The sequence below is a fragment of the Meriones unguiculatus genome, chromosome 3 (genome assembly GCF_030254825.1).
Source record: "Meriones unguiculatus strain TT.TT164.6M chromosome 3, Bangor_MerUng_6.1, whole genome shotgun sequence".
NCBI lineage: Eukaryota > Metazoa > Chordata > Mammalia > Rodentia > Muridae > Meriones > Meriones unguiculatus.
In genome coordinates this window covers 33,284,518-33,308,893 of record NC_083351.1, presented here as the reverse complement: position 1 = coordinate 33,308,893, position 24,376 = coordinate 33,284,518, and the positions used below count along the sequence as shown (strand labels likewise).

The 24,376-nt window shown below is 44.5% G+C and overlaps 1 protein-coding gene across 2 annotated transcripts; it reads right to left on the bottom strand.

Moving 5' to 3' along the window:
- Window positions 1-20: 20 nt before the first annotated feature.
- Rad54l (RAD54 like) lies at window positions 21-23,392 on the bottom strand. 2 transcript variants are annotated; one of them, XM_021660015.2, is made up of 18 exons: window positions 23,095-23,392; window positions 22,676-22,921; window positions 22,510-22,596; window positions 20,586-20,705; window positions 16,141-16,201; window positions 14,758-14,893; window positions 14,300-14,369; window positions 13,930-14,218; window positions 13,616-13,740; window positions 8,962-9,112; window positions 5,007-5,133; window positions 3,641-3,715; window positions 3,371-3,501; window positions 2,820-2,930; window positions 2,539-2,662; window positions 2,099-2,177; window positions 1,657-1,836; window positions 21-485 (listed from the first exon to the last, which is right to left on the bottom strand). In XM_021660015.2, exons 2-18 carry the CDS (start codon window positions 22,676-22,678, stop codon window positions 21-23), a joined length of 2,334 nt encoding a protein of 777 aa, XP_021515690.1. In that variant the 5' UTR covers window positions 22,679-22,921; window positions 23,095-23,392. The 2 variants fall into 2 exon arrangements, with proteins under 2 accessions (XP_021515690.1, XP_021515691.1); XM_021660016.2 differs by having other exon boundaries at window positions 21-231; window positions 322-485; window positions 22,676-23,385.
- Window positions 23,393-24,376: the final 984 nt, after the last annotated feature.

Sequence of the window (24,376 nt, the reverse complement as noted above, 5' to 3'; positions counted from 1 at the left end):
ACATCCAGACCGGCTGGTTATCAGTGGAGGCCCCGCTGCTCCTCATGAGAACGCTGGTGGAAGACGAAGGTGATGGCTGTAGGTGAAGCATCCCAGGCAGCCTGGAGTACCTCATCCTGGAGCCCCCGTTTATCTGTGCTATGATTCCAATGAGCCAGGTCTGAAGTGCAGTCAGAGCCATCAGGGGGCGGCCAGACCTGGCGGCTGTTTACACAACGGCGGCAATGCAGCCTGAGGTTGGAGGACAAATTTGTAGTCATTACAGATCTTATTTCTGTGCTGTTCAGGTAGCTCAGATTATAACAAGGGCATTCCACGTACCTGTCATGTGTGTCGCTGTGGCTGGCTTCATCCAGGACAAACAGCTCTTTCAGCTCACCAAGAGAGAAGTGCCGTTCTACATCCTGCTCTTCATCCACCACACAGCTGCTCAGTGCCTTCTTATGGCTCTGTCGCTGAAAGATCTTCTCCTCGATTGTTCCTGCCTAGGAGTGGGATGAAATGTAGGGCTCAGCCATCCCTGCACATACTGAGGGAGCAGGAAAACCCAGGGGTTGAAGACATCTTGAAAAAGGGCAATGGATGAAAAGGACAGATCCTATGTTAATATCTGTCTCATAGTTAATATCCATTTTTATAGTTCTAAGATCAAAATAACCAGGTTATTTGCTACACCAGTGGAGGATATCGGGGCCTGGCTAAATCCATTTAGGGTAACAGGTTGTCTGTATCAAGCCCAACTCTCATTTAGTATCATTTGAGTATTTTATGTCAGGTGAAATATCCCTATGTCCTTGAGGCCAAAGAACACTCAATATAAAAAATATAAAGACTATAAACAGACTTTCATAATGGCAAAAATCTGTATACCATACCTAAGGTCCCATAAAAGGAGTTGAGAAGTTCAGAAAATGCTAAAAATAGGAGCTGACTTAAAAAAAAAAATGGATTATAAGTCAAGAGCAAAGTCAATAAACTGCACAAGTGAGTAATATAGTATAGCCTTAAGAGTACGTAGATGAGAGCTGGAGAGATGGCTCAGTGGTTAAGAGCACTGTCTGTACTTCCACTTCCAAAGGTCCTGAGTTCCAATTCCTAGCAATCAAATGGTGGCTCATAACCACAATACTGGAATCTGATGCCTGCTTCTGTCATGCAGATAGAGCACTCACATTAAATAAATAAAATCTTTAAAAAGAATTTTTTTTAAATACACAGATGAGGGAACCAAGATCAATAGAGATGAAGTCAAGCATGAAAACTGCATGGTACTCAGCATAGCCATATATTAGGGAAAATGTCCAAAATCAATGAGCCAGAGCCACACCAGTATACATGATCTGTAGTGGATAATTGAAAACATTATTATTGCTCCTTAGACCAACTGGACAAGGAGTGTGAGAAGATTTTAAAGCAAATGACAGCATGAAAGAAAATAGTGGCCCATAAAAAGTATATGCTGAACAAGCATCCATAGAGCACAGCAAGAAACATCTGGAGGTTAGGTAGAAGGAAAAAAGAAGGGATGAGGGAGAACAGGAGAGTAAAGAACAGTGTAGCCAGATAAAGACAGAAGGAAAAGGAGACGATGAGAAACAGTTAAGATGGTCGTGTCTCCTGACCCATCCCCACTCCGACCACCATCAGCATCCTTACAGATAGCAGTCGGTAAATATAGCAGGTCTTCTTTTGACCATCACGCCAGACTCTGGCCATAGCTTGTTCATCATTGGCTGGGTTCCAGTCAGGATCAAACATGACCAGCCGGTTAGCACCAATGAGATTAAGACCACAGCCCCCAGCTTTGCTGCTCAGCATGAAGACAAAATCAGGGCTCTGGGAAGAAAATGAGGGAGTGGGGTGCACACACTGTAAACATAAACTAGGAATGTCTCTTAACTCTTCTAGACTTATCCTGAGGACCACAAGTGGCTCTGCCTACCATTCAATTTCCCAACCCACAAAGTCAGTTAAGCCAGTCATCACTGATCAGCTTCATCCTATCACACCCACCAGAACACAACAAAACAATGAAACTGTCCCCTTATAGCTTCTCTGCCAACGCTTAATTCTTATGCTACCACATTGGTGTACTTACTGATGGACTATTAAAGCGCTCCACAACCTTGGCTCGCTTCTTAATGGACATTGTGCCATCCAGGCGAACATACAAATACCTGGAGGGACATCCAAAGATCAAGACCCAAGAAGGATGGATCCCCTGGAGCTTTGGCTATGAAGAAGACTGGATTAACTTTTCCTGAGGCTGCTCATGCATAGTCTAAGGCCTCCCAAAGAGAAGGATAGAGAAGTAAGGGCAGGAATTCTGATTTGTGGGAGTATTTGAAGGACCAGGATATCAGCCTGTTCAGTGATGGAGCTACTGCCATCACAGCCAACTAGGGAAGAGAATTTCTCAGGACAGTCCTTCATATAGCCATATTTTTATAAACATCCAATAATCACAAACCCCTAGTCTTCCCAGAGTGCCAGTAAGGAAGACATATCCCTTTGTTACCCTGGCTAGACTTTTCCTACCTTCGAGCCCGACACAGCTTTTCAAAGAGATCCAATGTCTGAGTATAATTAGACACCAGCACGACTTTGTCACTGCTCCGGCTTCGAGTCATGGCCAGAATGTAATCAAGGACCAGCATCTTACCTAGGAAGAGTGACTACTATCAGTCCTCACAATTGGTCATCCAGGGATTGTTACACTTGGTATCCTGCTTTCAGACAGGATAGCATCAGCACAGAGGTAATTTTCTATTGTTCTAGAGTTCCTTATCCAAGGAGAACATCTGAGAGGGAGGACTCACCTGACAGCTGTGGCTCTACAGCTTTAGCAGTATAACCAGGTGGGAAGACATCCAAAGTACCCTCAAAGCCATCTTCCTCTGCCACACACTTCTCATAGATGAGAGCCGGGTCTGGGGGGGGGGGGGGGGAATCAACCAAACAAAACCATACCTAAATGCTAGTGACTTTGCTTTGCTGAACCTTCTGCTTCAATGCTCACTCTCTGGATATCTGGCACGGATTTATGGACTCACAACTTTTCCAAGTTCCCACAGGGTGTAACCACTATCATCTGGAAACCTAGATAGACTGCATCACTCACTACTATGTTCTGACTCATGCTGTATCAGAGGATATGTACATACAAGCACTCAACTACACAGTCAGCACATTTCAAACATCAAGGATGGACTGCGCAGAAGGCAAGTTTGCCAAGTAAAGGTTCACAGAGTAGAGTACACATGTGGCCTCCAGGAGGTCTCTAGAGAAGTTCTGGGTCACCAGCCTACTCACAGGGACTTCCTCTCCCTTGCTCACTCACACAGAAGATACTGGGCATGGGCACACTCACGGTTACACAGCTTCTTCAGAGAGGTGATAGAAGACAGGGAAGACACACTAATCTTGCCTTCACGCAATACTTCCTCAGGCTTAGCCTGTCTCAGAAATCTCTTGTATAGCTCAGTTTGAAGGGGTGTCAGCCTGAAAATAAAAGAGCAGACGACTCAATAAAAAAAGCTGGAGCACACACGACTACCCTGGAAACATCTTGAGATTCAGCCACACTTCAGAAGCTAAGCTTGTACCCACTCACGGCACACCTTTCAGCTGAGTTCAGTACCTACAACAAACCACCTGCTCAATCTTCACTGGCAAATACTTAGAGAGGATATCCGATGTTCTCCGTATCAGGCACCTAGGGGAAATGAGAAAAGGTAAAAGGCTGATGACACCAATGTGCTATGCACTAGAACCAAAGCTCCTACCTAGGGAACCAAGACTCACTCTATTTTATAGGGTGTCAGACCTATTATTTCTATGAGCTACATTATAGACTCATCATTGCACATGAGATTTATTTACTTGTTTCAGAGTCTCAATTGTGGAACAAAGACCTTTAAAATTGTCTGCTTTAAGCTGACAACTCCGCTTGTTCCTTTTGGCTTGCTGGCTGGTCTTTAAAAGAAAGCTAAGATCATGCATTCACCCTGCAGCTATGGGAAAAAGCGGGTCACAAGCTTTAAGCCTTTCTTTTTGTTAAGTGTTATGTACATGAGTGTTCTCCTTGCATGTATCTCTGTAACCATGTTCATACCTAGTGCCCTCAAATGAGGGAAGAGGGCACCAGATTTCCTGGAACTGGAAGTACGGGTGCCACTATTTGGATGTTGGGAACCCCCACAAAAACCTGTGTTCTCCAGTTAACTAAACCAACACTCCAGTCCCTAAACTGTCTTTACTGGGAGGCATCTATTTGCATCTGCACGGGTATCCACTGTCACATGACCTCAGGATCACTAAGCCCTTATCTTCTGGACAGACCAGAAAAAGAGGGATCTTCTGAGTACCTGCCTAGTCAGACATGATAGCACATGCCTGTAATCCCAACATCTGGGAGAAAGCCTGGGATACATGAGGTACTAGCTCAAAAGAAGAGAAAGAAGGGGGCTAAAGCTGTAGATTCATGAGACACAATAACTCTACCATCTAAAATTGGTAAGAGGTAGGTAGCCATTAAGTGGGGAGGACAGGGCATTCATAATGAAACTCATCAAGGGTACATGCCAATAACAGGAGTCCAGAATGTACTTGCCCTTGGTTCATTTAAAACCCCTGAAAAATAAATCAACACCCTTGGCCTACTAGCCACACAAAGATTCTTCAGCTCTCCAACCCACCATAGAACTAGTCTACACAGAAACCTGATGCTTTAGGTTAAAAACAACTGTCAAGAAGCTTCTAAAGTGCTGGCAAGGATATGTCTTCTTCAGGAAGGCTGATAGAACAAAACAGACCACAGGGCTACCCAGAAGTGGAACTTAGCCTGTAAGACTTTGTTATTTATTCAGTGACAATTCATGACACAGATCCCATTCCTTCTCTCAAACACCAGCCCTTTAGAGGCTCCAGACAGACCAAGCCCACAGTCTAGGCAGTTTTCAGATGTCTTGGAAGGCCATTTGGATGAGCGAAGTTGAGGCTATTACCTATTCACAATACTGATGAGCTCCCGCAAACGTTCCTCCCCAAGGTGCCTATCTGCCTCACTGGCAGCTGCATCTCGACTTTTCAAAATTGGCAGCTCAAAATGCTTCTTGAACTCATGGGCAGTTCCTAAACACAGGAGAAAATTGAGTATTAAAGCACAGAAGGGTAGAATGATTTTTCTCACTGCTAATAATGACAGATCACCATGTTACCAATCATCCTCCCTCCCTCCCACCCCCGTTTTTTTTCCTGGACTCACTTTGTAGACCAGGCTGGCCTCTAATTCACAAAAATTCACCTGCCTCTGCCTTCCTGAGTGCTGGGATTACAGGCATGTGGCACTGAATCCATCTCTCCCTCTCACACACAACAAAGTTTAAAAAACAACTGGGTGGTGGTGGTGCCAACTTTAATCCCAGCACTCAGGAGGCAGAGGCAGTTAGATCTCTGTGAGTTTGAGGCAAACGTGGTCTACAAAGGGAGTTCCAGGATAGACAGGGCTACACAGAGAAATACTGTTTCAAAAAACTAAAGGGGGGCGGGGGGGAAGACATTAGGCATGATAGTACACAACTTTAATCCCAGCAGAGGCAGGTAGTTCAAAGCTTCCTGGTCAACACAGGAGACTCCTGGCCAACTAGGGCTACATAGTGAGGCCTGTCTCAAACAATAAATAAGTAAGTAAAAGATCTGGCTGTATGGAGTACAAAGACATGGTTCAGTAGCTAAGAACACTGGCTACTCTTCCAGAGGACCCCAGGATCAAATCTCAGCTCCCACAGGGTGCCCCAGAACTATCTGTAACTCTAACTCCAAGGGATCTTACGCCCTCTTTCTGGCTCTGTGGGCAACAGGCACACACGATACACAGACAAAAATGCAGGCAAAGCACATAAACACAAAGTAAAAATATTTTTTTAAAAAAAAACATACTAGCCATGTTACGTATCTGTCAATCTAGAAATCAGGAAACTGAGGCAGAATTTTGAGGCAAACATAGACTACTACACAGCAAGACCCTGCCTCAAAACAAACAAACAAACAAACAAACAAAAAAGATTATCTGGCGAGATGGTTCGGCCTGGCTTTGCTGCCCAGCCCAATGACCTGAGTTTGATCCCTAAAACCTACATGATGGAAGGAGGAAGCTGTCTTCCTACAAGCTGTTGTCTGGCATCCTAACAGTAAGTTTAAAATGGAAAACAAACAAGCAAGTTTTAAAAAACATTTTTCTAACTGAAAGAAAAGGTTCAACAATAGCAAAAGGTTCAACAGTAGCAATCCCAGTACTGTAATACCAGTACTCAGGAGTCTGAGGCAAGATCTTGCATTTCAGGTTACCCTGAGCTGCCTAGCAAGACCCCATAGGCTAGACTTCGTCATTTTTGAGACAGGATTTGTTAAGCTGGCTCTTGCACAAAAGCCACCTACCTCAGCACTTACAGTAACTGGGCTTAAATCTCTTGTTTAACATATAGCACACATAAGTTTAAGAACAACTGTAATTGTCCCAATGACTTTAAGGAAAAGGAAGAGAAAAACTTTTCTGCTGTTTTCCTGGAGTCAAATGCTTAAGAAAAGGTAAAAAGAAGGAGCTGGAGAGATGGCTCAGTGGTTAAGAGCACTTGTTGCTCTTACAGAGGACCCGGGTTCAGTTCACAGCATCCACACAGCAGCTCCTGTTCTAGGGAGTCTGATGCTCTCTTCCAAAGGTACTGCATGCATATAGTGCACACGCATACACAAAGACAAACACCCATACACACGCCTTTAATCTACATGCTCAGGAAGAAGAGGCAAGCAGATCTCTGTGAGTTCGAGGCCAGTCTACAGAAAGAGTTCCAGGACAACCAGGGCTACACAAAAAGAAACCCTGTCTCAAACAAACAAAAACTAACAAAAAATAAAAATATAGAAAGAAAAGACAAAGTCCTGAAGCTTTCAAAGCAGAAGATGAATTAGAACTTAGAATATATTCCTATTACTTAGTGCTGTACATTGGGTGAATGAATAAAGCAACTTTTTAATTCAAAAGTATAAAATAGTATTGATTCAGGGATGCAGAGACCATCAAGACAATGGATGGGAATTTAGGAAAACTTATCAGGACATGTTATTAAGCTGAATATGCTAGTACATACATGCCTACATTTCCACTCAGTTCAGTCTGCCAAGTGTGACTGTGAGTACAGGTGTGAGGTTAAGTCACCATGCCTGGCCTTATTCTTTTCTTCCTCATTTTATTTGTTTGTTTGTTTATGGGTGAAGTTTCCTTATGTAGTCCTGCTACCTCCTGAGTGTTGGGATTACAAACATGTGCCCACATACTTGGCCTCAAGAACAGTCTTTTCTGGAAGGAAATGGTGGCACATGCCTTTAATCCCAGCACTTAGGAGGCAGAGGCAGGTTTCCTAGTTTAAAGCCAGTGTGGTCTACAGAATAAGTTCCAGGACAGCCAGGGCTGTTACACAGAGAAACCTTGTCAAAAAAAGAAAAGAAAAGGAAGTGAAATGAAAATGAAGAACAACTGAGAAAGATAATTGAAATCCACTTCTAGAAATCACACATGAACATACAAACGTGCTTTTACACACACACACACACACACACACACACACACACACACACACCATTAATCTATGATGCCTGGGAAAAGGTAGTAATTACAATGGGGTAGGAGGCCAGATGTGGCAGTAACTGAACTACTGATAGTTTCACAGATGTTTTATTGCAATAATCTTCTGAACAGTATGTTCTGTCTAAAAAGAATTTTCTGAGTACTAGAACAATGGGAAAGCTAGAGGGCAGGCAGATCGCTAGAGGTCGCTGGCCATTCAGTGGTTCAGTGACAGACTGTCTCAAAAGAATAAGGTGACAAGCAAGTGGAATGGCTTAGCTAGTAAGGAATTGCTACAAAGCCTGACAACCTGAGTTCAGTTCCTAGGACCACATGGATGGGAACTCTTACAACACACACATACTCACCCCATCCCATACACACCTAAACAAATATAAGAAAAAAAAAGTTTTAAACTAAGGTAGAGAGCTACAGAGATAGCTCAGAGTTTAAAAGCATATATAGATTCTTGCAGGACCCAAATTCAGTTCCTACTACCCTTGAAGGGCAGCTCACAACTGACTGTAACTCAAGCTCCGGGGATCTAAATCTAACACTCCCCTCTGAAGTCCATAGGCAGATGCACCAATGTACACAAGACACACACTACAATAATGAGTTTAAAGGCCTGAAAACACACCTCAGCAGTTAAGAGTGCTTGCTCCTCTTGCAAAGGACCTGGTTCAGTTCCCAGAACCCACACAGTGACTAACAACCATCTGGACACCTCTAATTCCAGGAGATCTGATGCCAAGGGCACCAGGCACAGACATGATGGCGTACATACATGTATGTAGGCAAAACAGTCACATATAAAAATTTTGAAAAATAAATTTAAAGATTATTTTAAAATAATTTAAAAAAATTTTAAAACTAAGGTAGAGAGCAACTAAAGAAAAGGCCTATACACAGGCACCTACATGGCTATCCCCACATTAACATATATCACACATAATTTTAACTATCGTCTACACAGGTAACACTGCCTGGACAGAAGACAAATGGACCAAGTGGGTCTTCCCGAGTTGCTCCACAGTCAAAGCCACTCAAAAGCTTTGCCTCCCACCCCCTTTTTCTTTTTTGAGGAAAACTCTGATGTAGCCCAGACTAACCTCCAACTCCCTATGTAGCTGGAAATGTGTTGAACCTGGTCTTCCTGCCTCCATCTCCCAGGTGCTGCCATTACAGGTATCAGCTGGGCTATGGCTTGGCTACTCCCTGACAAGAGAAACCTTCTATAAGAGTTTCTAGTAATCCACATCTAAATGGTAATAATGTCTCCCTGCTCTCCTTAGCTAGAGTTACACTCTAAGGACAAAACAGGCAGAATTCCTTACCCAAAATGCCTGAATTAACAAAGTGCACCAAGCTGAAATATTCAAGCAAGTCATTTTGGATGGGTGTCCCGGAGATGAGCACCCGCCGGCTGGTATTCAAGCTGTCCAAAGCCTGGTAAGTCTGATTCTCAGAGTTCTTAAGCCTGTGGCCCTGCAAGATAATTAATTCTCACTTAGAAGAGTTCATAGTCATAAATGATAAAACTAAATGCTAACAAAGTATAGAGTCACAAACATCACAATCCCTAAAGTTGCAGGAACTAGGCAGTCAGCTTAAGTTTCTTTACCTATTGGCTTGGAGAGAAGTACTAGGCTCACAAGGTAGACCAATGTTACATCAAAAAGCAAGGATTCCCTCTGTCCCCTCCCATTCCCCCATGTCCAAACCACTACTAACCAATCTTTCACAGTCCATGTGGCCATGTTACAGACGTATGCTTCCAGGGAGTCCTACTCCTCCCTGGCAGTCCAACCAACCCAAAGCTTTCAGAGCCAGATGCCTTGATGTCTTATTCGAGCCATGGTTGCTAAAAGAACTCAGCTGTACTCCACCTTCAGGGAGAGGCCATATAGCTAACGTATCCAAAGAGCTGCCCTTCATAGTTCACCTCTTCTCTAACCTGTCTTCCTGTAGCCATCTCTGTAACTTCTCTTTAAGCCATTTATTCTCAAGAAAATAGAAAAGGAGTCTTCCTAAGAACCAAGTGGCCAAGATCACGCCAACAGTTTTTCTGTTCCATGCTGAGAAAGACACACACACACACAAATTACACTTGTCCTATTCAGCCTTCCTTTGACAATGTTATTAAACAAAGACTCTTCCCTGACTCCTTCATAACCCATACAGCAAATGAAAATTATATTCATTTTAGAAATGAAGAAACTAAAGCTCAGAGAGGTAAACAGTCACCCAAAAATCACACTGTACAAGTTTAATGGAGCTATGACTGGAACTCCAATGTCTATTAACTGCGTGCCCTGTCTCTCGCCCACTGTCAACAGACACAGACTTCTTAAGCACATTTTTGCTATGTACAATACTTTCAGTGCACTGAATAGTCATGTACAAACTGGGTGTTAGTTAAATGTCAAATAAATTAAGGTTCATCTAAAAAAAATTTAAACAAAATTTTAACTTTTAATGAGCATTGATATAGTGAGAATTGTATAATTTTGGTTTCTGTAAAAAACACAGAAAAGTTATGGGAATGTTTTTGTTTTTATCTGAGATGTGGGGATATGAGGCTGCTTCACAGTAGCTGACTATGATTTGCCTTGTGCTTCAACGGAGGCATGATTTTTGCCAGCTGCAGATAGTTTCTGTGTGTGACGTTTGGAATTCTGGGGACTTTTCAGGACATATAAATGCTAGAGCACCATAAGTGGGTGGCTGGTTGGTGGTTGGTTGCTGTTGGTTGCAGCTTATCCAAAGAAACGAGAAAAAAAAAATTAGATAACCTAATTGCCCCCAAAAACTCAATACCCCTAATCAACAGGAAGTAGTCTAACATTAATGACACCCCCCATTCCCCTCTATCCTTTTTTCTCTATTAGTGTTAGGGAGTTGAAAGGAAAGAAGTATAGGAGTGGAGAGGGTGAAAGAGAGAAAGGAACCCACAAAGTAGTAAATACTGGCTACACATCAACAATTGGGGTTCCTTTAAACTGAAACTCCCTGAAAAAAAAAAAAAAAAAGGCATCCCAGAATTCCAAGGGCTTGGCCCCTAAAAGGCACTTGGCTGGAACCTAATTAACAGTCTGAGTCTGCAGACAGGACAGCCAACTCTAGCTCCTACTGAACTAATCACTGAGCTCCAGTCAGGGCCTATCACTACCATCACATTGGGGGAGGGGGGAGACCAGCTTCTGAGCTAGGAATGGTAGCCCACACCTGTAACCCCAGATTCAGAAGCCTGAGGCAAGAGGACTGCCAAATATGAATCCAGCTTGGGCTTACATAGGTCTATGCCAACCTGGACTAGAGGAGACCCTATCTATGGAAAAATAAGTAAATTTAGATGTTCCCAGGGAAAAAGAGCTTCAGCTTGCTTTCTCTAATATAGTCCCTTGACCTAGACCAGGCTGCTATCAGTCACCCTACATGGTGATAAAATAAAACAGATACCAGGCCCTGAGCACAAGACTGTTGCTATACTCTATGTATTCTATACTGCTGCTATGTATTAGGAGGAATTGCTCATCATCGTATCAGGAAACTCAACAGACAAAAACAGACCCTTCATAAAGATAAAAGGCCAATTGAAAAATAGTTCAGAACCAGCAATCAGGGTCTCCAAAAGTAAACTTTTGACCTGTCTCCTCCCTAAACACACACACTCTCTTCTTCCTCTCTCTTTTCCTATAGCAAGAAATATTCCCAGGTAAGCTCTCACTAAGTACTAATCAGGCACACTGCTCCTGAAATTAGGCCAGATCAGGTACAATCAGGCAATAAGGGCAAAGACCTCCCTGAGCTGGCTGCCAATTACTTGACAGACAGAACTGCCTCTCAACTATTCTCCACGATACCCAAGTATGCCAAGTAATCTTAGGCTTCCCAAGAAATGAAAATATGGTAGAGAAGGGTGGCCACAAAATCCTTTCACAGTGAGAAACCCACCAGCCTCACTGCTTTCTAGCATCTCTACTACCATGCATACATACTAGTCAGAAATGCACAGCTAGCCTAGCTAGCTAGACAGACAGACAGACAGACAGACAGACAGACAGATGGACGAGTGAATGAATGAGTAGATATACAAACAGTGAGAAACCCACCAGCCTCACTGCTTTCTAGCATCTCTACCACCATGCATACATACTAGTCAGAAATGCACAGCTAGCCTATAAAATCTATAGCTAGATAGATAGAAGACAGATAGATAGATAAATGGACGAGTGAATGAGTAGATACACAGACAGACAGACACTTGACCTGGAGAGATAGATACCTTGGGTTAAGAGTGATCATTACTCTTGCAGAGGACCCAGGCCTCAGAGAGCTGACAATAGCCCTTAACTCCAGTTTAAGGAAATCTAACAACTTCTTCTGGCCTCCAGAGGCTCTGGCACCCATGGCACACATACATGAACCCAGGCATACACACATAACACATAAACTTAGGAACAAAACCCTACAAAAAATGTCCACACTAGACTTTGCTTTTGTTTTTAAAAAGGTTGTTTTTTGTTTTTTGTAGCCTAAGCTGGCATGAACTTTTTCTACGTAATTTTTTTCATTAATGTGTGTGTCTGCATGAGTTTATCTGTACATGTGTGCGTGTGCCTGCAGAAGCCAGAAAGTATTACATACTGTGGAAATGGAGTTACATGTGTGGTTATGAAATAGCCGGGAATAGTGGCACACATCTGTAATCCTAGCACTCAGGATGCAGAGGCAGGTGGATCTCTGTGAGTTGGGAGAACAGCCTCAACTACAAAGTGAGTCCAAGACAGCCAAGGCAACACAGAGAAACCCTGTCTCAAAACCAAAACAAAACAGAAACAACAAATGTGTGGTTATGAGCCACCTCATGTGTGCTGAGAACCAAACCCAGGACATCTTTAAGATCAGTGTTTTTGTCAATGTTCCATTGGTGTGCAAAGAAACCACAAGCAAAGGTGAAGGTAGGTGAAGAGCAGTAGCTGAGAGCTACATTCTGATCAGAGAGAAAAACTGGATCTGGCATGGGCTTTTGAAACCTCAAACATTTCCTTCAACAAAGCCACACTTCCTAATCCTTCTTCCTTTCAAGCAGTTCCACTCCCTAGTGACTAAGCAGTCAAATACATGAGCCTATGGGGACCTCTCTTACTGAGAGAGTAAGTATGCTCAGTAAGGGCATTGAGCTACCCAGCCAACTCTCCAGGCCCTGGCACCAACGCTTGATCATCTCAGCTTTCCAGTTTCTAGAATTATAGGCTTTTGCCATCATACGATATAACACAACAGACTTTCTTATCTAACCATTCAAACATTAGTAACCGAGAATAAAAAGGAGCTTTAACAAGGCTTAGCTTAGGAGAAAGCAGGTCCTGGGATAAGAGCTTCCCCAATCAATTTACTGAATCCTCACAATAATCCTACCAGGCAGGTATAGTCACTCTATTTTCCTGATGCAGAAACAGCAGCTCACACAGTTAAGTAACTTAAGTATAAGGCCACACTATTAAGTGACAGAGCCTGGATCTTAATAAAGGTGTCTAATAATTCTAAAACTGTTCCCTTAAGCACTGCAAAGTCCTTCTTTGGTCTAAGATTACTATTTGGGAGGGGGGAAATACCAATTGGACCACAGTACCTAAACTCTCCTCAGAGTTTTCTTTGTTTGACACAGGGTCTCATAGAGCATATTTACTAGCCTAGAACTCACTATAGCAGACCAAGCCACAAATTCACAGATCCACCTGTCTCTGCCTCCTGAGCGCTGAAATTAAAGTGTGTGTCACCCTGCTCAGCTCCTCAGTTTTATGCACTGTTCCATCCCTCCTTTGGCAAACTGGTGTCATAGGATCTCCCACTCACTTGTCCCCTCCAGTGTGGCATTCTCTATTCCTAGCATTCCCCAGTAACTAGTGGAGTCCTGGGACAGGAATGATTAATAAAAACTGACATCCTGATCTTCTACCACCCAGACCACAAAGTGTTAAGTACCTCGTCACATATGACCAGTCCAACATTTCCTTTTTTAAGGGCTCCAACATGAAGGCGGAAAGTCTCATAGGAAATGATAAGAATGGGAGAAGGCACTCTAGCTCCACGCTGGTTCATGAATCCTTCTACAACAGAAAAGTGTCAGCACAAATTAGATGATCTTAGAGAAAAACAGACTGATCGCTGTTCAACATCGCCTAGAAAGAACTGTTTGTAGTTCAGCTGTTTTTCAATGGCAATTTCCCCACTTGTGCCCACACTGCCATCAATGCTGGCCACAAGTGAACACAAAGTAAAAGGCTAAAGTTCCATACCCAGTTTTCGGTCTATCTCGTCCTTAGAGCCTCCATCAATGGCCAGAGGTTGAATCCTCCCTCCAAGCCATTTCTCAACCTCATTGTACCAGTTCTTCACCAGGCTGGAAGGTGACACTACCACTGCTTTCTCAATTTCTGGCTTGCACTCTGGGCTCTGGCGTAAAAGTGTCCACATCAGTGTGATGCACTGTAGTGTCTTTCCCAGGCCCATCTCATCAGCCATGATGCAGCCATGGCTGCCAGGGATTCGACGACTGGTGACACACTCCCACAGGAACTTCACTCCCTGATGAATAACACCATTTAGTCCACCGTGGCTCCTACTTAGACCCTGGTGCCACCCACCCTCCCTCTGACCCTCATTTACCTCTCTCTGGTGAGGCCGCAACACCTTACTGAGAATAGGATCAACAACCACGTGGACAGGGAGTGTGTTCCTGAGAAAATACAGCAGAAAACAGTCCATGGTCAACAGGCAAAGGCAACCTCAGGAAGTCAACCTCTGATGGCCCAGAGCCCCAGACAGCACCTTCTCCATCAGGTGACAAAGCAGGGTGCAGACATGCTCTAGGAGGACTCCTGTCCCCACCTCATCACTTGCTCCTCCCAATAAGCATGGCAGAAGGTAGAGAGGAACCCCCACAACCCGAATACAACCACTCTCTCTAACAATCTCCTTCCCAACCATTTGCTCTTGGTATACTGCAGTTGTCAAGACAGCTGACAGCCTATGACAACCCCAAGCAGGGAGAAACACCCTCCATCCTCCTAGGCATATACACTTACAGTGGGCCAGAACTACTCAAAAAATACCAGTGTGCATACTTGTCAAGCTTCAGCTGGTCATGGACGCTCAGTGGGGGAGGCTCATACAAAACCAAGGCACCTTCTTCCAGAGGGTCATGGAGGGCACGACGAACACCAGCCCTTTTCAGGCCCAATGCACGAGAACCCAGAGGACCTAGAAATCAGCAACCAAGCTGTGAGCTAATCCTCTATATTCAGGCACTCCAGCTATATATTCAGCAGCCCCAACTCAAATGCCCATCCTTAATGTAACTTTCCTGAATGCCCACCTCCTTTCCCAGAGCTCCTTCAAACCATCTCTACATCTCTGTCTGACTATTATCTCCTCAACCCTCAAGCGTTTTTCCTATTTTATTTCTCCTATTGAACTACAAACTTCTGAGGGCTTTATGGCGTTCATCTCGAGTCAACTGTAGCAAAGTCTGAAACTCAACAGAGGCCTTTCATATATGAGAACTTGAGAGCTGGCCACTTCTGTCCCCAGTCCCAGTTCTGGCACAATGCAATGTCCTCAACAAGACAAAGAAAAACTGTGGGAATCAGACCTCCCACAGTCAACCTTACGAAGGAACTAACACGGAACATGCCTGAACTGAATGAAAGCCAGGCCCATGAGCCACCAGGCCCACCAAGCGCTTTCGGAGCACTGACATGCCCCACTAAGATGATGGGCAATTAGTCTTGGGCAAGTCTCGCCAAATGCAGTATAGCCTTCACACGGGCCTCAGGAGGACTGCATGGAATACATTCACCAATGGACTGACTTATTGCCAGCATAGCATATAAATCTTCAATCTGTACAGGCACATTGACACAAAGGACTCAAAAAAAAAAAAAAAAAAAAAAAGGAAAAGATATGCCAGGCATGGTGGTGCGCACTTGAAATACCATCACTCAGAATACAGAGGCAGGAGAATTGCTGTGATTAAGGGCACTTTGGGTTATATAACAAAAGCCTGCGTCAAAACAAACAGATCAGAGATGTTTTAGCAGTTACAGCGTATGCTGGGTGTGATTCCCAAGTCAGGCAAGTCACAACTGCCTGTAAGTCCAGCTTCAGGGATCCAATGCCTCTGACCTCCTTGGTAAGACAAACAGGTGGACAGATGAGAATGCAACACAATACATACACATTATTAACAACAACATAAACTGCCAGACATAGCACGTAGGAGACAGAGGCAGGCAGATCTCTGTAAAACCTGTCAGCCAAGTCTACAAAGTCAGTTCATGGTTACACATTGAGACCCTGTCTCAACCAAAACATACAACGAACTTTAAAAACAAAACACAAAACAAAAATCCAACTAACCAAATAAGAAAACCCATAAAGCAAACCATGCAGGAAACAAAAAGTAAAAAAACAAAGGAAGACAAAACCCCACAAAGTCTCCATTTTACCTTGATAATTTGGAATGGGGACCTTGAAAGGCTTTGACAAAATGCTTCGAATAAATGCTTCCTAAAAAGAAAAAGGAATACAGGAATTAAAGACTGTTGAAGATGTTATATTATAGACCAATAGTCTTATATGTTCCATTTCAGGGTTTCTTAGATTAATTTTACTTTATGTGTAATGATGATTTATGACTCTTACACCAAGGTAACTACTAGCCCAAATAAATTTGTTGCTGTATCATTTCTGCCAGCTGTTTAATTTTCATGAATCTGTATGAGCCTTCTTGAAAATTAAACAGCCAGCCAAAGATTAGAACATAAACAACATCGGTAAAATACTAACAACAGAGGAAAGGAGCAATGACATATAACTACACCCATAAATGACCCAGCTAAAAAGAGCAGAATCTCTTATATTGTGTCACAGCTCGGGAGGCAGTGTAAGACAGGCCTAACTACAGACTCTAGCCAGGCTGGCTTCAAACTTTCACTCTTCCTGCCTCAGCTTCCTGAGAGAATAAGCATGTACTACATCTAGTTTCCTATGACTTAATCCTCACTAAGACCCCTGTGAGGTCCAGGAAAGCACAGTGATGCAAACCTACAATCCTAGTACAAAGGAGACTAGCCAAGGAGAATGCTGAGACTGAAACCAGGTTGGGTAAAATCTTGTCATCCCCCCAAAAAAAGATTAAGCCAGTGTGGTAGCTTATACCTGTTTACCCAGAATTTGAGAAGTAGAGGCAGGAGGATCAAGAGCTCAAGATCACCCTTAGCTATACAGTAGTTCTGAAATCAGCCTGGGCTGCATGAGACCCTGCTTCAAAAGTGGGGAAGGTGCCTGAGGAAACAGCTCAACGGCTGAGAGGGCTCCCTGCTTTTCCAGGACTCGAGTTCAATTTGGGAAGATTTGGAACTACTCATAAGTCCAGCTCCAGGAGATCCAACGCCTTCATCTGGCCTCTGATGGCACCCACACACAAATGGTATACACACACACACACACACACACACACACACGGTACCTGCTACACACTCAACTGAGTTAGCACCCAAGATCCACAGTGAGAAAACACATTCCAACAAGTTGTCCTGACTTTCACAGGTGCCCAGCACATGCACACCTGCACTCACACACATTCACGCACACAGACAATGCACAGCTATGACAGATGCAGAGCTTTCCTGAGTCTATGGCTTTGGCTTTTGACCTCTTATCTAACCTTTTATTTATGGCCATGCATATCAGCCCAAAGCCAGTGACTGCTTCCTGCCATGGGAAGGTCCAAGACAAGGAAACGTGTTAAAAAGGTATAAAGAGGGTAAGATCATCAATAACAACAAAAAAGCCAACTAACCTGTGGGCTAACCTGAAATCAAGACTACTCAATGGACTATGAGGCAAAGCTGAAGGAAGAAAGGTTGGGGGAAAGTGTTGGGATCGATAAGCAGGCATCTCTACGGACAGTCCCCAAAAAACCTGACAAACTGGACATGAGGCATCTGTGAGGCCACCTACGACCATTTGCGGACCACCTGCAGCCACCTGCACAAACTCTGGGTCACCTTATATGAGAACTCCTACCACCTCCTTTCTCTCTCCCTTACCCTGCCCAGATACTGTCTCTGTGACCCCCTCCCCCTTCCCTTAATAAAACCTCCCACATGGACCCAGTCACGTGGCATGATTTATGAACCTGCCATACAACTCCGCTGCACAATCCTAACAGGGAGGAAGAGGAGACAGGAGAATTAAAGATGAATTAAGTGACAACTCTCAAAAAACTTTGATCTTTATCCGTATACACCTGGATTATTCAGGGAGTTACAATAGCTTGTAAACCTTGGCAAGACCAAAGCTAGTACCCAACAGTGCAAGGGATGTAGTGTGTGCTATGGAGGATGATGCACAGAAGTGGGGTCCTTCCTTCCACCACGTGGGTCCTGGTGATCAAACTCAGGTCCATCAAGCTTTGTGTCAGATCCTATAAGCCACTGAACCATTGTTTTTTGTTTGTTTGTTTGTTTTTATAAAAAAAAAAAAACTGAATAAAAGCCCTGGTTTTATTCAGTTTCTTGAGAAAGGGTCTCACTCTGTAGCCCAGGCTGGCCTGAAACTCACAACAGTCTTCTTGCACTCAGCCTGGGCTATACAATGGGAGTCTCCCTTAGTCAATCAATAAAATTACATTCTAAAGGGTATTATGTTGAGAGACTGCTAAAAGGCAAAATACCTACCCCTATACTATCAGCAGGAAAACACCCAGGAGGTAGAGGATTACAAAAGATCCTTGCTAGAGCACATCCTCTACTGGAAGGTGAAGAAACTTCATCATAATAATCCTGAAACGGCGGCACACTTTGAAATTAAACATTATTGGAAGTCCAGCAAATTTCCTGTATGGTATCTGTTCTGCTATAAGAAACTACTGAGACCTTCAAAATAGATTCACACTCCCAGAATACAAGTTGTTGAAACAGGGAGCTCATTATGCAGGCCAGGACAGCCTTGAATTTGCCTCTGAATACCCGGGATGAAACAGCCATTTTGAAAACAACCATTTGTATGTTATCCTTGTCAAATGTGTAATTATACCATGAGACATCTAGTAGCACAGAGTTCAAGTCCAGCCTGGGCAACTTATTAAGATCCCATCTCCAAGCACAAAGTGGAAAAAAAATAAAAAAATAAAAAGGCTGGAGATACAGCTCAATATAGAATAGTGTTTCTCAACCTCCCTAACACTGCAACCCTTTAATACAATTCCTCATGTTGTGGTAACCCCAACCATAAAATTATTTTAGTTGCTACTTCATAACTGTAGTTTTGCTACTGTTATGAATTGTGAACACTTTTGGAGATAGGTTTGCCAAAGAGATTGCAACCCACAGGTTGAGAACCGCTGGTATAAGACATGTTAAAGGACCGATACTGAGGTGGGCATGGCGGTGCACATCCCACGAGAGGCGGTCGAACCTCTCGGTTTGAGGGCAGCTTGTTCTACAAAGTGCATTCCAAGACGACCGGCACAACAGAGAAATCCAGAAGCAATAACAAAAGGACTAGGAGGAAGGGGACCAGTAATGCAAGGGGAAGGTGGGGGAGGGGATGAAGACCAAACAAAGAACGCAGTATGGTGCAAAATACTCATTCTAAAAAGAATCAAACCCGGGTGAATTTCCTAATCCAGGCTGGCCAGATTCCTCCTGCCCCCGCCTCCCCCCCAGGCTGCAAAATTACCTCTAGACGTTTACTGAATATACAAATGACTAAATTCAGTTATATTTCCCATCTCTCAAAAGTTTGATAAGAAAAATTTGGGCTGGTCAGCACTTGCCACTAAACTTAGCAACCTATATTTAATCCCTGGAATCCTGAAAACCATACAGTAAAATGAAAGAAATAAAATCTCTGAAGTTATCCTCTGACCTCCACACGTATGGATGCATGCCCGTGCGTACAAACATACACACAAGATAAAAAGGTATGTGCAACAATTAAAAAAAAAAAAAGTCAGGTGTAGTAGAGCACACTTTTAATCCTACCACTCAGGAGGCAGAAGCAGGAAAATCTCTTTCAGTGCCAGCCTGGTCCACATAGTATGACCAGCCAGGGCTACTACAAAACGTTGACTTAAAAAAAAAAAAAAAAAAAAAAGCTGTTCAAAATAATTTAAGACCCTGACATGGTAAGTTGAACACTAGAGGAAACAAAAGCATTTTCTAAGACATAAAAAATTGAGCCAGTTGGCACACACCAGTAATTCAGCATCCAGGAAAGAAAGGAAGGGCGATTAAGGGTTCATGGCACTACTGGCTGTTCTTCCAGAGAACCTGGGTTCAATTCCCAGCACCCACAAGTTGGGCAGATCACAAATACCTGTAACTCCAATTCCAGGGGACCTGACACCCTCTTTTGACCTCTACAAGCACCAAGCACACACATGATGCACAGACATACATGCAGGCAAAATACCCACACATATATAAGTAAATGAATAAAAGTTCTGAATAATTCCAAGGCCACCCTGGGCCTATATGAAACAACCACCTCGGAAAAAAGGAGACAAACAAAACAAAAAGCCACATGCAGTATCTGATCAATGCTACACCCTTCCTCTTTGACTTTCATTTCCTTAGGAATCTGAGCCACCTTAGACCTGGTACCCTGCTGTGGTGGTGCATACCTTTAATCCCAGCACTAGGAGGCAGAGGTAATCCAAAGCAAATCCAGGACAGCCAGGGCTACACAGAGAAACCCTGTCTCAAAAAAAAAAAAAAAAAGTAGATCTGGTACCCACACAGTTATACACAAGTGAAGACTCCAATCAAGCCTCACTCTTCAGGGAAAGAATCTACTGTGGCAAAATAATTGGGCGCGTGCACACACACACACACACACACACACACACACACACAAAACCAGGCCACTTGTACTTATGACTTACATGTTGACTGCTATCCAGACATGGTGGTCGGTTGAGTAACTGAGTCAAAGGCTTCCGAAAGGGGGACAGGAAACACTGCTGGGGCTGGATCTCTTCACTGGACTTGCGTTTCTTGGGAGTCTAGGATAACCAGGAAAGCTATATTGCAACACTGGGACAACACCAGAGACCATCCTAATGGCGACCGACCAGCAATGTAAGTACTTAGTAAAGTGGTGCTGAGCACCAGTAGTACCAGGTAGCTGAGACGCTGAGGCAAGCTAGCAATCTCACTCAGTTGAGTTTGTTTGTCTAGCAAATAGAAAAGCCTGTACTAGGGGGCATGACGGAAAAAAAATTGCCAGCACATAGCTGTAAGCCCAGCAGTTGGGCAACGGAGGCAGGAGGATGAGGAATCCAAGCCCATGCTTGGCCACATAGCAAGTTTGAGGCCAACCTAGATTACAAAAACAAATGTACTTTTTATCAGGTACCACATGCAACTCTTGACATGTATTACCATATATGACTATCACTGCAACTCTAAGATAAAAAAAACAACCAGCATTTTTATAAGCAACATACAAATGCAGCACCATTCATGACTCACCTGCAGAGATTTTTGTAAATGGTAAGAGGCAGCCATTGTCCCTCCCTCACAGGTAAAAACTTCCTGTAAAGCGCAATGCTAATGAGCCCCACCCTCAGCCAAGCACTGAGGTTTACTCTGAAGGGGGAAGGAGGAAGCTCAACTTACATCAGGAGTTCGAGGACTGCCAGGGTGAGGGGGACCCTGTGAAAACAGCTGAGCAGTGTAGACACTAGTCTCCAAGCCTAATGACCTTGATTCCCAAACCCACATAGTACTAGGAGATAACTGACTCTCCTAAGTGCCATGGCATATACATTCTCTCCCCAAAATAAATTTAAGAAAAGTGAACCCCAAGCCATCAGGCAAGAGCACACTTAGACCAGTGTGTCAAGCTATCTTAATCAATGTGATACTATAAGGCACACCTGCACCATTCACCAGGGGCCCTCCTCAAGTCCTTTACTCATATACAGACCCTAACAAAAAGTGCCTTCAAGGACACACCATTAATCCCAGAACTCAGTAGGCATAGGCAGGTGGATCTGTCTGCTCTACATAGTGGACTCCAAGTCAGCCAGAGAGCTACAGAACAGAAAATTCCTGTCTCAAAAGACAAACAAATAAACAAATAAAATAATTTACAAAAGGAAGTGCTAGCCTGGCATGGTTGTGAACGCCTTCAATCCCCGCACTTGGGAGGCAGGTGGATATCTAAATTCTGAGGCTAGCCTGAACTACAGAACAAGTTTAGGGGCCGCCAGGGCTACCAGAGAAACCCTAAAGCGCCACGTTCCAGAACTACTTTTTTTCTCTTTGATGCAGTTTCATGTAGCCCTGACTGGCCTGCATACACTGCCTTGTCTAGGGAAGTGCCCAGACGGCGGGTGTGCACAACCACAGCCACTTTTTGCAGCACGGGGACCCAACATAACACTCCTCCCACCAAGAAAACAGAAGCTGTATTAGTTTCTAGTGAACCTCCCTGAGGGACAACAATTTTATTAATTTCATTCAGTGCCTGGTACATTGTAAGTTTTCATTAAAAATTTACTTAAGCCGAGCTGTGGTGGTGAACACATTTAATCCCAGCACTCTGGAGGCAGAGGCAGGTGGATCTCTGTGAATTTAAAGCCAGCCTAGTCTACAGAGCAAGTTACAAGGTTACAGGTCAGCGAGGAGGGCCACACAGAGAAACCCTGTTTCAAAAAAAAAAAAAAAAAAACAGTTCTGAATGTATGAAAGATACTTCCTGAAGATCTGAAGATGACTATGAACCGCGGGCGCCAACCCCACACTCCTTTCCTGTCCAAACTTCCCTGTTTCCCCATTTTCCCTATTTCCCTGAACACTCACTACTGTGCCAGGATCCCAGTCTTCATCATCGGATGATCTGCTTTCTGGTTTCCTCCTGGCCACCTGGCTGGGAGCTAAGCTCCTCCTCTGTAAGGGAGAACAGAACGTGAGTACCTGCAGAGGTCAGGCAGCAAGGCCCCTGAGGTCTGCTTAAGGTCACACTTACCATCCTGGGCGCAGAAGCATCAGATGTCAAGCACCCATCAGCCAAGTTAAAAACACTCAAAAACAGAAGGCAAGACCAAGGGATGTTACAGAGGCGAGCTGCTAGATCACTGAAAAGGTTTTCTAAGGAGTCGGCATGAGTGGGAGGGACGCAACCAGAAGAGGCTAGGGTCCAAAATGGGAATGTCGCCAGTTACCCAAGTCTCAAGAAATCCAAAGCGCAAGTCCAGGCGGAGTCGGCTATTATCTAAGTTAACGGGAGAGGAAGCAGATGAGGTTGCAGATGAGCAAGGTGGAGTCGGAATAATGTCCCTAGCTAGCTGGGCTGCCTCCCTGAAGGTATCACCAGTCACCAGAAAATCAGAGGCTTAAGTACGAAGGCGAGGTGCCTGGATCCTCCGGAGGGGAACCGGAATTTACCACAGCTGGACTGATGCCGAACCTCAGTCGAGGAAGGTCAAGGTCAGGAAAGAGCTGAGGGAAGTTAAACAGGAGCCCGGGAAGGACCAGTAAGAGATCTAGGCTGGCAGAAGGAGAATCTTAGCAGCGGCAAAGAGCGACTCCGGTATCTCTCCCCGAATCTTCCTCCTTCCAGAGCACGCGTTAACAGCCCGCAGGCAGTGTCAACAGAGCCTCCCGCCACTCGGCCGCCGCATCCCCCCATTGGCTGCGCTCGTCGACTTGGCGCTCCGCGCTCCCGCCTGAAGGAAGGGGCGGGCCTACGGCTGAAGCTGCTGAGGGTTGGGTTTCCGCCGAGCGCTGCAACAGACCGTGGGAGGCGTCGCTGGGCCGGTGAGCGACGGCTGGGCCCGCGGCGGCGGGGCTGCTCCTGCGTTTGGCCCGGGCAGGTGAACCGGGCAGACGGTTTGCGCCCAAGTGACGTGCGGAGGAGTCGCTGCCTGCGCTAGATTAGGAAAGGCGCCACATATCTGGGTATTTGGTTCGGGCTCTTAGAGCCCTGTTTTTCCTGTGCCAGACCCGGAGCAGAAATCTGAGCCGGAGGGCAGGCAAGGCCAGTGTCCAGTCGAACGGTGAGCAGAGGCATTGGTGCTGCACTGCCCATTGGTCTGAGATGCCTTGAAATAAGCCGCTTTTTCCTGGGGCGGAGTTGTGATTTTTCGAATCCGGCATAATCACCCCCATCCTCTCAAAACCAGTTTCCCTTTGTCTAAGTGATAGTATAGTACCTCCCCTAAGGGGTTTATTCTTAGTCGAAAATTAAAGTGAGCAAAGTAGTGGGACGTGGTGGCGAAGGACACGCCTTTAATCCTAGCACTCGCTACGCAAAGGCAAGCGGATCTCTGTAGGGCTAGGCTGGACCTCATGGTGAATTCCAGGACACCGAGAGCTCAGTAGAGACCCTGTCTCAAAACAAACAAAAGTGTTCAAAGCACTTAACATAGTCCCCGTGCATCACCTAAGAGCTCACTAACCATGACAGCATACCCATGACATTTACCATTATCTACTTAAAATATTCTTAGCTATTACAATTCATTTAATGTCCTCAGCGTTATAAGATAGATTCATTGTCCCCCATTTTGTTTTTAGGTGGGGCCTAGGAATATACACAGTGGTAAAGCATTCAGTTTATGAGGTCATACGAGTAATCCCTGCTAAGGTTTGTTTTTGTGTGGGACAAGGTCTTGCTGTGTAAGCAGTTAAACATATGATTCCTCTGTCCGCAGCCTGCCTGACAGGA